This window comes from Papilio machaon, chromosome 20 (assembly GCF_912999745.1).
Source record: "Papilio machaon chromosome 20, ilPapMach1.1, whole genome shotgun sequence".
Taxonomy (NCBI): domain Eukaryota; kingdom Metazoa; phylum Arthropoda; class Insecta; order Lepidoptera; family Papilionidae; genus Papilio; species Papilio machaon.
In genome coordinates, this window is record NC_060005.1 from 883,680 (window position 1) to 896,611 (window position 12,932).

Here is a 12,932-nt window from a genome sequence, read left to right on the forward strand (position 1 = left end):
TTCATAACAAAATATAACAATAAATGTATCTTTATAGTTTTTTTATACATCCCTTAAGTGATAACAAATTGTTCCAGTTTCCATTTTAAGCAACTATTTTTACAACAACAAAGTTATTTCAACGTAATTATTTTGATGTTTGAATCGTATTGTAAATATCTGTTCTTCTTTGACACCTTATTGGTATTTGGCTTCTTACTTCTTCAATTGTACTAAGATCTGTAATTTCAAAAATAATATTTGATATTACTCTTCTATATATAAGTTGATTATCATCAGCTTTTATCTGCAAATTGCTGGGCATAGAACTTTCCCAACACTTTCCACAGTACCCGGTCCTCCACTTTTCAACAACACCAGATGGGGAAGGAAAGTATTAGAATGGAGGTCACGGAAAGTGACCATGAGTGTGGGACATCCTCCCTCCAGATGGACCAACGACTTAGTTGTTAAGTTAGTATGTTAAGTGTGAAATTTCAGTAGAGGTAAAGTATCAGACTGATAAAACAATAGACAAAGACAAAATAAAGCTAGTTAATCTAAAGGATTAGTTAAAGATATAACTCAATCACCTATATCAGCAAACAGCGTTCCTGCTTTCTCATCCAACTTCGCAACCGGGGTTCCCCATGGATCTATTAGTGTAGAATATCCCCACGCGACGTAACCGGCGCTAGTGTCGCGCGCAGGGCTCACTAGCGCCACCCACAGTTGTAGGTCGGTGGCTCGTGCTCGCCCCAACAACTCCCAGTGCTTCGGACCTGTGGTCATGTTGAACGCGCCCGGGTATACGAGCAATGAACAACCTAAAACAATAGAAAATAAATTGTTTTTTCGAACTTATTCTGTAATAGAGAATTTAAATAAGCTGTCATAGAATATTCAATGCAAACGTCATAGAATAATCAAGCAAGTTGTCACAGAGTATTTAGTTAAATTGTCATAGAGTAGTCAAACAAAGTTTTTATTTCTGTAACAAACCTTGGTCAGCCATAAGGCGCGCCATCTCAGGGAACCTGAGATCGTAGCAAATACCCAGCCCGATTTTAACGCCCTGGAACTCGAATGTCGTGATTTGATCTCCTGCGCTTAGTACCTCCGACTCTTTAAATGTTATCTTGTTTGGAATGTCTATATCAAATAGATGCACCTGGAACATTTTGAAGAAATTATAGTATTTTTTTGTATACCAAAGACCATAAGATATGATGAGGAGAGAAGGTTAAATTGATGATATGAAGACACTAAAAAACGGTATTCTTTTGAAACTGCCTTTTCTTAAAGGATGTAATCCTTCCATCCATTAATCCATCCATCCATCCAAACATTTCAAATTAAATTTGACCCTGTCCCATATAATTATTACAAGGTATTTCTAGCTGTTACCCAGGATTTTCCACATGTTCACACATTGCTGAAAAACAAGAGCCATTTGTTGTTTCACATACCTTCCTGTGCTTAGCAAGCAGTTTGCCAGCACTGTCCCACACAGTACATGTATTATAGAGTTTAGAGCCGCAGCGCTCCGGTAGTGTGCCACCAACAACGCACACACCCGCCTCCGCTGCAGCCTGAGACAGCGCTCTGCATGTTGCCCCTGATGGTACTTCTTCTGCATACTCGTTGAAGTACTCTAAAATATGGTTACTGTATTAATCTATTGAAAGAGAGAGAAAAAAAAAGTTCAGGCAAAGTAGCAACATTCTTATTTTCTGAAAAATAGCATATATTATTCTAAACCAGTGATTGTCAAACTTATTTCTTTCACCGCCCCCTTTGAATAATTTTTATTCAGCCCTAAAACTTAAAAACTACAATTTCATTGCTTTAATTAATTTCAATGCCCCCCATTTTTTTGGCCTATTATCGCCCCCTGCTAGGTTTCAAACGCCTCCAAGGGGGCGTTATCGCCCACTTTGGGAAACACTGTTCTAAACACTAAACCATAGAAAAATTGCATATTGCAAATAATGTTATTTTATCACACAATTTTGACAAAATACCTGAAATAATGAATAGAAAATAGCATAATGGCTGTCAATTTATAGAATTTGATGTTTTGCTATTTACAAGGCATACCACCTAGCATCACCTCGACTTGCGCTGACATCATGTAGTTATCGGGTGAGCAAAGATAAGACAAGATTGTATTATTTACTAAAGACCAGAAATAAGTTAGTAGTCATACTTACGGGTACCATATGGTGAATTAAAGCACTCGGGAAGGGCTATTAATTGAGCTCCTTTATCTTTGGCTTTATGGATTTCCTTAACAGCATTTGCTATATTCTTTGTCTTGTCTGGTCCAACTGCTAATTGGACAATTGCTATTTTGAAACCTTGAATAAGATGTTAAAACATAAGTTAAGATGCTTTTCTTATATTTAAAGAGGAGCTGTAATTTAAATTATAAGGTAACTAGATTGGACACAGATGTACTTGTTAGTTACAAAATATTGTCGACTTGCATAGATTAATATCAAGCAAGAAACTTAATAAAAATATAAATTAAACAATCATACATGCTCAAGCAACTGCTATCTTATCATAAGTAAATATTTGTTTGTATTTTATAGCACACACAAGTATGCATGAGAATACATGAATATATAAATCTTACTATGTTTAGATGGATGGATGTTTGTTTGAAGGTATCTCCAACAGCACAACAGATCATGATGAAATTTGACACAGATGTAGAACATAGTCTGGAAGAACACATAGGTTACTTATTACGTTTTTTTTAAATTCCGCGAGCACAGAGTCGCGGGCGACAACTAGTATTATTTGTAACTTAAAGAAGTATTTAAAACACTTAAATTTAGTTGATTTCATAATTTAATTGAAGTAATAAGATTTGGATAAATTAATTATAAATTTTATAGAAATAAGCCGTGACAATAAATACACAAGTTACTTACCCATTTTATACAAATGTTATGGCTCTGACAACTACTTTATCTAAGGTCAAAGCAACTTTTGACACAATAATGATAGTATATATACTCGATAAAATGTTTCATAACTTTTTTGTTATTTCAATAAAATATTAATAAGTTATGTACTTGGTTAGTTTGTATAAGACAAGGATTAATAAATATCTACGCATAAACCAAATACTATACCCCCAAGAGCATACACAGGTTTCTTTGCAAATCGCGGATGTACCGCGTCCGTAGTACTTTCACACAGGTCGATACCATTTGTATTCATTATAATTTATTTACCTTTTCTCAACATGACCAGTTAGTTGAATTGTAAATGTTTTCACACTCCTAAAATGGAATAATAACAAAATACCGAAGCTAACCTTATTTTGTTTGTAAACGACAGCTGACAGACATTTATTATGACAGATGACATTGTACATTTTATTTTCGTATATAAATCTTACTGTTATAAATGCGAATTTTTAGATGGATGGATAGTTGTTTCTTTGAAGGTCTATCTTTATAATTCCTAGTAATAAGTAATTTGTTATTTTATGTTAAAAAATTACATGTAACGAAGCCTGGAAAAGGCTAAAATGTTCAAATAAATAAATAAAATATCTACTAAAATTCAACGGATCTCGCTGAAATTTGGTAATTGTTTTTTTTTTTATTTCGTGCGGACGGAGTTGCAGTCGACAGATAGAAAATAAATAAAACGCGATTAGTAAAAAATAATATTTTATTACATCCTATCTATAAACTAAAATGTTGACTAAACCATAATCTTTTACAATTAATGGTCACTGCATAATTGTGGTTTTTAATAATCCAAAATGGATTTTATCTTAAAAAGTAAAATTTTTTATGTAATAATAAGTAAAAGAACTTTTTTTGCAACAGAAAATAGATATTTTTAGATAGAAAAGGGATATTTCCTCTTCCTATATATCCCCTCCCTTGTGTAAACCAACTCCCTTTCTAACCATTTGTCCCTAATTTCAAATATAGCATCAAATTTGTATTGTTCAGTAAGCATGTTGTGAATAAATCAAATGAAATGAAATTCTAGGACTAGAAGATCAGTAGAGCGTTGTTTGATGCGGTTGGTTCGGGGTCTGGTTCGCGGCTTGGTGCGGGGCGAGTCGGGCGCGGCGCTCGAGTCGGGCGCGGCTGAGGTAGGGCGAAGGCTGCTTGAGGTGTACAGTGCGCACGTGCAGCTTACAGCTGTTAGACTGCGCGAAAGCCTTACCGCAGATACCACACTCGTACGGCTTCACGCCGGTGTGGCACTACAATATACAACGTTGTTTAAAAACGTTGTCATCTCTCTCATTCTTATCAGAAGACAGATATAGTTTATTTTTTTATATTACAAGGTGGCAAACGATCGGCCACATGAATTCGCCGAAATGGCGAAGCGACCGCTTCCTAAAGACATTCACAATTGCAGATGCGTTGCCTACCTTTAATCGACGAAGGTGGGGACGCATAAAAAGAGAATATTTAACCTTCCTATGCATCTCCTCCTCCATCAAATCCACCTCCCCTTCCCATCCTTTCCTTATAAGAAAAGAGTGGGAAGGGAAAGAGGACTAAAATTAGTCCTCCGACACTACACTCATCAGACTGTACTTGGAAATACTTCCACTTGAAGCCTGTCTTCTGTGAGGTCGTGGTATTTCACCGAGCGAGGCCTAGACTTACTGAATATGACTAGGGTAAATGTCACAGTTTTTGACTTGATTGGATATTATTTCTGCATTTTGTTTTAATACAATATTACGCTTATATTTTACTTTTCCTTCATTTAGAACTAAGGCATATGTATTTACCCTGGTGTGCCTGTCAAGTGCTGCCTTGCACTTGAAGGCCTTGCAGCAGAGGGTGCAGGGATGTGGACGCGCATCAGAATGCGTACGCGCATGCATCTGCAGGTTGATACGATTGTGAAAAGCCTTCGGACATTGCGGACATTTGAAAGCTCGCTCCTCGCTGTGCGTGCGCTTGTGGTACGCTAAGAATGCGTTACCCTAAAAACACATTAAATTATTTATAAAAAATAAACTGTTATGGAGACAACTTTTCAATGAATGCGCACAAAAAGCATATCTATAAATTAATAAATAATGTATGGATGATTAATGTTTCGTTTACCCTAAAACCTTTGCCGCAGACGTCACAGATGTGGTTCTTCGGTATGGGGTAAGTCTTGTCAGGGTGAACACGCCGGAAATGGACCCAGTACTCGCGTGCATTCGGTATTTCTTCAGAACACTGAAATTTAAATACATAAATTCTAATGTGGTCCTTCGAGACGGATTTTTTTTTGATTAGAGTTCTGAGAAAAAAGCAATTTGTTCTGATATTTTTAGGCACTAAATTAAGTGAAAAATAACTACATGTTCACAGTTAGTAGGCCACTTGTTGTCATGGTTGGAAGGCTTCTTCCCGTAGTTAGTGGGTCTCTTTCGAGCGTGCTTTTGTCTATGGTGAATGCGTAGTTCTTCAGGATTATTGAATATTTCCCCGCAAACACGACATCCGTTACTGTTAAAATACATTAAAAAATTATTAAATTAAGTTGAAAAACAAACTTATTAAAGCTCTTCGGTTTTCTCTAAACCAGGGTTGATGAACCATTGGCACGCGATACAATATTTTGAGCATTATGCACCACGAAAAATAAGTTTGATGTAGATACACGAGGAACGAACGATAGAGATCTCTATCGGAATGTACCCAAAAATGTATAAAAATCAAAATTATTTCATGACATGTCTATGACTTTATTAAATATTTCTTAAGAAAAATAGCAAGTTGTTACGTAAAGGTTCTCCATCTCTGCTCTTCACCAAACGGGGTAGAAATGGAGACGAAAGAAGAATCGTTTATTGGACTTTTTAAATAATATACGAATAATATAACGACTTTTAGAAACGAAAAATTTGATCGAATTTATTAGGGGTTGCTATTTGATAGGAGAAATGGCAAAAGAGCAGCTAATCCCAGAACTATGACCATTCGCGACACCCGAGGAACTGTAAACGTTGCTGACCCTTATAATGTACTAGTGGTCGCCCAACTGGTCGAAATTCGACCTAAATACATAATTTTTTTTTCATTAACTTTAACTGTGACAAATTTGAGGTTCATCCGTTCGCGACAGTTCATCAAAAAATAAATATACCGGTAATATGTTAATTAAGTTATGTGTTAAGTGATGTACTAACTTGAAGATATATGATGGCACATGTTTGACGGAGGTGACAAGATGTCGCTTCCAAGCCTCCTCCGACATGAAGTGCACCTCACAATCCGCGCAGTAACGACCCTTATCATCAACCTCATCACCATCTGACACCTTCTCAGACTTCTCTTTTGACTTCCAAACCAAACCAAGAAATATATTAATTAAAAAAAATATGGATAAATTAAACTTAACTGAATAAAATTAAAAAGCTCAAAAAAACTCCTAACAATTGAATTAAAATGGTAACAAATATTTTAAGTTGGCACTACTGTAGATTAGTGAAAGGCCATTTTCATACATGTATTTATTTTTTAAATGGATTTAATGATTAATTATTATTATTTTAGGACTACATAATTGAAATACCAAAATCAAGAATTAACCCTTACTAATATTATAAATGCGAATATTCAAATGGATGGATGGATGGATAAATGTTTGTTTGAAGGTATCTCTGAAAAGGCTCATCGGATCTTAATGAAATTTAGTACAGATGTAGAATAAAATCTGGAAGAACACATAGGATATTTATTAATTTTTTTTTTAATTCCTCACGGACGAAGTCGCAGGCGACAGACAGTATTGTTATAAAGTTAAAGTCGAGAGTTGCTAAGGAATCGTGGTTCAAGGGTAGTTAAGGGGTCGAGGTTTGCTGTGGGTTTGGGGGGTCGCTGTGTGGTGTTAGTTTAGGTTTGGGGGTCGTTGATACTCACCAAGTCTAGATCCTTGTGCATCATGGTGCGGTGCATGGCGAGCCCCAGAGAGCTGACGAAGGAGTACCCGCAGGCGCCACAGATGTGCTGCGAGGGGTGCTTAATTCTCACGTGGCTTAAGTACGACGTCCATTTACTTAATATATATAAAATATATAATACATAATTAATAAACAAGAAATAAAACATAATAAAAATATGAGCAAGTAATTATTCAAAAAATCCTGATAACAATGATTTTTTTTATATAAAGTGTAATTTTAATCCAAGATGGCCGACACCACAAAATGGCGGATGAAATATTAATGCACAAAATACCCAATATGGGCATCAAATGAAAGTACTTGATTAGTAGAGGACAGTACACTAAGAGAAATCCAAAATGGCAGTTGACATATTGACATTTTTTTGCATAAATTCCCCCCCCCCCAATATGTATAATGTATTTAAATGTATAAAGTTGTATACTGTTAGATACAACTCACGTGGATATTTCATCACAGTATTGACACTTGTAGGTGACCCCTTTGTGCCAGCGCTGGTGTTGTCTCGCTTGTGTCCTGAAATTTATCTAAAAATATTAACAAGGATACAACTTATCCTTACTTAATATTATAAATGCGAAAGTAATTCTGTCTGTCTGTCTGTCTCGCTTTCACGCCAAAACTACTGAACAGATTTAAATGAAATTTGGTACACAGATAGTCTATAGCCTGAGGAAGGATATAGGCTACATTTTAACACGAAAAAGGAGTTGTAAGGGGTTGAAAGTGGGGGTGAAAGTTTGTATGGAATTATCGTCATTTTTACAGTTAGAAGCTTGTTATCAATAAAATTTCAAGATTATCATAAAATCTAATTTCATTTAAAATTAAGGTAACATTTATCAAATTTAAAGTCTGTTTCCATTAACGAAAAGCCGCACGACTTTAGCCGCGCCAGTGAAAATAGAACACATATGGATAGAAGGTATCTCCAGAAAGAATTCATGGATTTCACTGAAATGTGGCATAGATGTAGAACATTGTAAGAAAACATAAGGTACTTATTAAGTTTTTTTTTTAATTCAGCATGAACAGAGTCGAAGGAAACAACTAATTAAAATATACTTACGGGGTCCTAGAGACGTATGAGCAGGCTTTGCAGGCGTACTTCTTCTCGTGGTTAGCTGTGTGTTTCAACAAGATGCGCTTCGTCTTGAAGCGGAACTTGCAAACACAACATTCCATCTCCCCCGCACTCTGAAACAAAATATATTATTCACTATTAGTTTTAAAACTAAAATATCTTCAATTAAAGCAAGTAAAAATATTTCAAAGCAATCAAAAGTAACTAATAACGACTAAAATAATAAACTAACTAATAAAACTAAACTAATAACTAAAAAAGCGACAAATTTAGTAAATTAGTCGAGGTTTTTAATTTTTTAAGTTTTAATTTGACTTATTTTTCTGGGATTTTGATTGTAAAAATTGGTTTTGTATATCTGTGGTCGTTCATTGATCAAAATTGGACCAAAATTTATAGTCAAAATTTTTTTTTTAAATTAGCACAATTTTTTTAATAAACAAAGTATAAATTTCTAATTAATTATTTATATTAATATAATGAAAAATAATAAATAAATAACAAATACCGGATCATGTTTTCTAAGATGATGATTCCATGCCTCAGTGTGTATAAATCCTTTGTAGCAAAGATCACATTTGTACGCTGAATTCAAATAATTGCTTGATGTCTTCCGTTTCTTGACTTCTTCTATTTGCTCTTCCAACTGTAACAATGAGTTTACACTGCCCGAAACATTCACATAACAACATGTTGAAAAATAAATTTTATAAATATTGTAAAGTCAAAGCATCAGAGATGAAGTTAAGGCCCATTTACACGATACAAGTTTCTTGTATCTTGCATAAAATTAATATCTTGTAATTTGAGTAATAAATATCTTTTATAGTCTAAAAACAATTGCTTACAATTTTTAAAAATAAATTACGGACAGAATTCAATTGTTGCTCTGTTACATAAAAAAAAAAGTGTTATAGTCTAAACGGGCTTTTAGTTGTGAAATTTAAGGCAATTGATTTATACCTAAATACCGGGAATAAAGACTACTGTAGTGTAATTATTAAAAAAAAAAAAATTCACCGATAGTGTTATAACTGTAACATATTCCTCAACGTCCAATTCTTCTTCATGTTCCGTGTATTTCCTGAGTTTTTCTACTGGTTTTGCATTTTTCTTTGGTCTTCCTCTCTTCTTACGTTTCGTGTCTAAAAGACTTTGTACAATATCTGACTCCTTTTCTTCAGTCTAGAGAAATATTTCTTAATTACATGTTTGAAAATATTATAATGTGAATAAAAATTCATGTTATATTGAAATTTCATTTCGGAAACACTTATATTAATAACTAGCTTTTACCCGCGACTCCGTCCGCGGGGAATAAAAAATGCAAACAAGATAAAAAAGTTCCTATGTCCGTCTCCTAGTTCTAAGTTACCTCCCCATCAATTTATTAATTCAATGATATGTGTGAAGAAAACCCGCACTGGCCGGTCTAGTTGACTATGGCCTAGTCACCCCCAACTAACCCAACCCCAACGGTTTAGGCTCCGAGCCCTTTAGTGGGGACGTATAGTGATCTGATGATGATTAATGTAATGAAAATAAAAACAATGTTATTACCTCAATTAAAAATTCAGCAAGACTGTTCTCCGACATTTCAGTACATTCTCCATTATTTCTTTTTTTTCTTGCTTTCTTTTTAACTAATTTAACTTTCTTTCCTTTACCACTTTTATGTAAAGACAAAGGTTCATTATCATCACTGGACATAGACAAAGAAGCGTAATCATCAAAATTACTTTCCTGCTTTATACTATTTACGTCTAATTCTATATTATATTCTAGATTATCCGTTTGCTCAAACGGTTCATTTTTAATATTTTTCTTTGAGTCTTCATAATTCATACAAAAGTCTTCACATGTTTTTATGTTTGAGAATAAAAAATTAGATGTCAGATGGAAATAATTTCTATCAATTTGTTTTACATCTTCAGTAGATATCTGAAATTTGAAATCATTTTGATAGTTAACAGTACATAAATAAGTTAAAACAGAGGGATGGGATTTTTTAGACAATGTTAGGCAAATGCTATAATATTTACTGATGTTTTTTTATTATTTAGATCTTCTCCAGTCAAGTCTAAGCTTTCAAGAAGTTACATTTTCTTAGATAAGTAAAGAGACATGGCTTAATTAGGTTAATTTACCTTCCCAGATGTTTGTAGTATCCCATAGAGAGCAGTCTGTCCTCTCAAACACCTTTCTCGGAAATTATTAAACTTCTTGATCAGTGTTGTACACTCATAACATGCAAATGGAGGCAGATCTGTCATCTTAATGAGCTGAAAGATATTACAATTACGTTTTGGAAGAAATTTTTTAGTTGACAACCACACCTACATATTTTAACTTATATTTTGTATTTAATAAATTTGTGTTCAGCCAGTTTAGGTATATTTTATTCAAATATCTGAACAATAATCTGAACTTACATTTACTCCTGTAACATTTTCGAAATAAGTTCCTAGAGGATAAGCTTGTAGATTGTGCATTCTTACATCCATTACGAGGCATATTCTACACACTTTTATGTGTTCCATCCTAATCTACTTATTAAATATTTTTTAAACTAAATTATATTCATATATTCGCGGCACACCAACACGATAGAGTTAGAAAATTATAGAATTTCTACTCGACTTTTAAAATCATCATGCATAGTTTTTAAGGCTTTAAATAACTAGCTTTTTTGTCACATTTTTAATTAAAAAAAATTAAAGAAGAGTTTTACTTTGCAAATGTCATAAAATGCAAGAATAATAGAAAAAAACACGATTAAATGCAGGAAGAATGTCTATTCATACAAAGACGCCAAGTGTCTTCCATATTTGTTGTTGTTGACATGACATTGACAGTGAGTTGACAGTTGGTTGAACAGCTTTTAGAGCCACAACAAAACTGTTTTAGAAAATATTTAATTTAATTAATATACTTTTATTTTAAGATTTTAATTTAATGTTTGTTTTAATTTCATTTTTGTTTATTAATAATTAAACAAGCTATTGAATTTCTTTTTTTATTTGCAATAGAGAACAGGAAACACATTTAGGATGATACAACTGCAGTGCCCCCCCATGTCATGCGTCTAGCCCAAATTCTAACCCCGGATTTAAACGCGCGGCGCAATTTCATTAGTCAATAACTCGACAGTCCGGTAGTTTAATAGTGGTACACTTCAGCAACAACATCTATTGCACGAATGGACCGGCTGGACCGGTGGAATACCACGATCATACTGATGGCCAACGTGTAATTAAAACATTAGATGAGAATGCATACCAGAAGCTTAATTTTAATCCTCTTTACTTACCTTCTCACCCTTTTCTTATAAAAAAAAAGATAGCAAAGCGAAGTGGATTTAACTTAAGAGGGGACGCATAGGAAGGGGAAATATCCTCTTTCTGGGCGTATCCTCCGTCGATTAAAGGTAGGCAACGCATCTGCAATTGTGGATGTGTATGGGCAGTGGTCGCCTCGCTGTTTCGGCGAATTCAGGTGGCAATTTGCTCGTTTGCCCCCTTTTCATATAAAAAAACGATAAAACCAATAAACGATTTTCGATAAAGAATCACAGATCTTGTGTATCTAATCGTAAATTATCAATAATATTAGGGCTTTTAAATTATTGCGTAATAATCATTTAAAAGTAAATTCTTCAGCAGAGCTTGCTATTTCAATGAATGTTGTCCCTGACCCATAGCACTTTGAATTTAAGGTCGCACAACTATTTATAGAATATGAAAGTAATATGTCTAATGTTTATTACAGAAATAGATACATGATCTAGTACATGGATATGGATATCTATATGCTGTATTCTTCTTTTTCTAGTTTTGTTAGTTACTGTAGGTGGTCACCAACATGGTAATTTAATCATAAACCTTATAGATAAAATATCGGATACTGCCAGCTTTAAAGATAGAGAAGCGGCTTTATGTGCAGCCAGGTGCAAAATGCAAGTGTAGAGGTGGCAAGGAAAGGTCATGAGCTAAATATTTTTTTTGCTGCTTTTGGTATTTTTAATGTAGATAAGAGATGCGATATTATCGTATAAATAAATTATCTTATTTTTAAAAGACTCCTCTTAAAATTTAATTGGTTTTGGTAACTACCGGGTCTTCCATAGATCCGGGGGTACAACATCAGGAATCACTGCCTTGTTGTAAAATCTTTCGAACTTAGCATTTATTTCGCCTTTTGGCTTAGAGCTGGTTAACTAAAATTTTGTGCCATAAACTCAAAGAACTTAGCATTTTAATTTATTACAGTAAATCCTATTTATGTTTTTTTGTTATTTATAACTTGATTCGATAACGATGACTTTATTATTGTGCAATCGATTCTCGTAAAGTTTATTTTTATATGATTCTAAAAGCGTCCGTAACCTTAATCAGTCTTAGTCCTGTCTTAACTTCTGACAAAAAACAAGTTTTTAGTTTTCTATATACAATAGAATTTTTTGTGATGTTTGTTTAGATAATAAAAAAAGTAAACAACCTTCAAGGTTTAGACGTTTGATATCCGGAAGGATGTTAATCCCTTTTTTGTGAGCTTACCATTTCAAATCTCACCGAGTACGAGACCAGGTCTTATAGTATATACTTGTACGAGTACATGGTCATACAGGCGCGCTACGCAAATGTGACGGGAATTCTACGACTCGACATCGTTTTGTCAATTTACTTTCGGCTCTATGGTAGGAAGCGACAAACTTCAATTTAGTGGAAGAGTTAAAGGTTTTGCTTTCTTGTGCTTCAAATTCGGACTTTTAAAATACATTTGTAGCCTTTTTGTAATAAAAATATTTGTGATTTCATTCCATTTTGGCAGGAAAACTCATTCAATTGCTTAATTTGATGTGAAGTCATAAATATGAAGAGTATGTTCACTAACTGCAGTTAATCTTTG

At 34.0% G+C, this 12,932-nt stretch overlaps 2 protein-coding genes across 4 annotated transcripts; both read right to left on the reverse strand.

Annotated features, from left to right (window-relative positions):
* Positions 1 to 26: 26 nt before the first annotated feature.
* On the reverse strand, positions 27 to 3,319 carry LOC106714655 (omega-amidase NIT2). 3 transcript variants are annotated; one of them, XM_045682864.1, is made up of 6 exons: positions 3,126 to 3,219; positions 2,193 to 2,339; positions 1,449 to 1,633; positions 982 to 1,150; positions 573 to 806; positions 27 to 219 (listed from the first exon to the last, which is right to left on the reverse strand). In XM_045682864.1, the coding sequence occupies exons 1-6, from the start codon at positions 3,211 to 3,213 to the stop codon at positions 128 to 130; spliced, it is 915 nt and encodes a 304-aa protein (XP_045538820.1). In that variant the 5' UTR covers positions 3,214 to 3,219; the 3' UTR covers positions 27 to 127. The 3 variants fall into 3 exon arrangements, with proteins under 3 accessions (XP_045538820.1, XP_045538821.1, XP_045538822.1); XM_045682865.1 differs by lacking the exon at positions 3,126 to 3,219 and adding an exon at positions 3,228 to 3,319 and having other exon boundaries at positions 30 to 219; XM_045682866.1 differs by lacking the exon at positions 3,126 to 3,219 and adding an exon at positions 2,922 to 3,005 and having other exon boundaries at positions 30 to 219.
* Positions 3,320 to 4,006: 687 nt separating this feature from the next.
* LOC106714656 (zinc finger protein 470) lies at positions 4,007 to 10,708 on the reverse strand. Its single transcript, XM_045682988.1, has 13 exons — positions 10,457 to 10,708; positions 10,172 to 10,306; positions 9,585 to 9,965; positions 9,045 to 9,209; positions 8,533 to 8,670; positions 8,010 to 8,137; positions 7,382 to 7,456; positions 6,897 to 7,032; positions 6,164 to 6,315; positions 5,333 to 5,480; positions 5,088 to 5,207; positions 4,766 to 4,963; positions 4,007 to 4,222 (listed from the first exon to the last, which is right to left on the reverse strand). Exons 1-13 carry the CDS (start codon positions 10,562 to 10,564, stop codon positions 4,013 to 4,015), a joined length of 2,094 nt encoding a protein of 697 aa, XP_045538944.1. The 5' UTR covers positions 10,565 to 10,708; the 3' UTR covers positions 4,007 to 4,012.
* Positions 10,709 to 12,932: the final 2,224 nt, after the last annotated feature.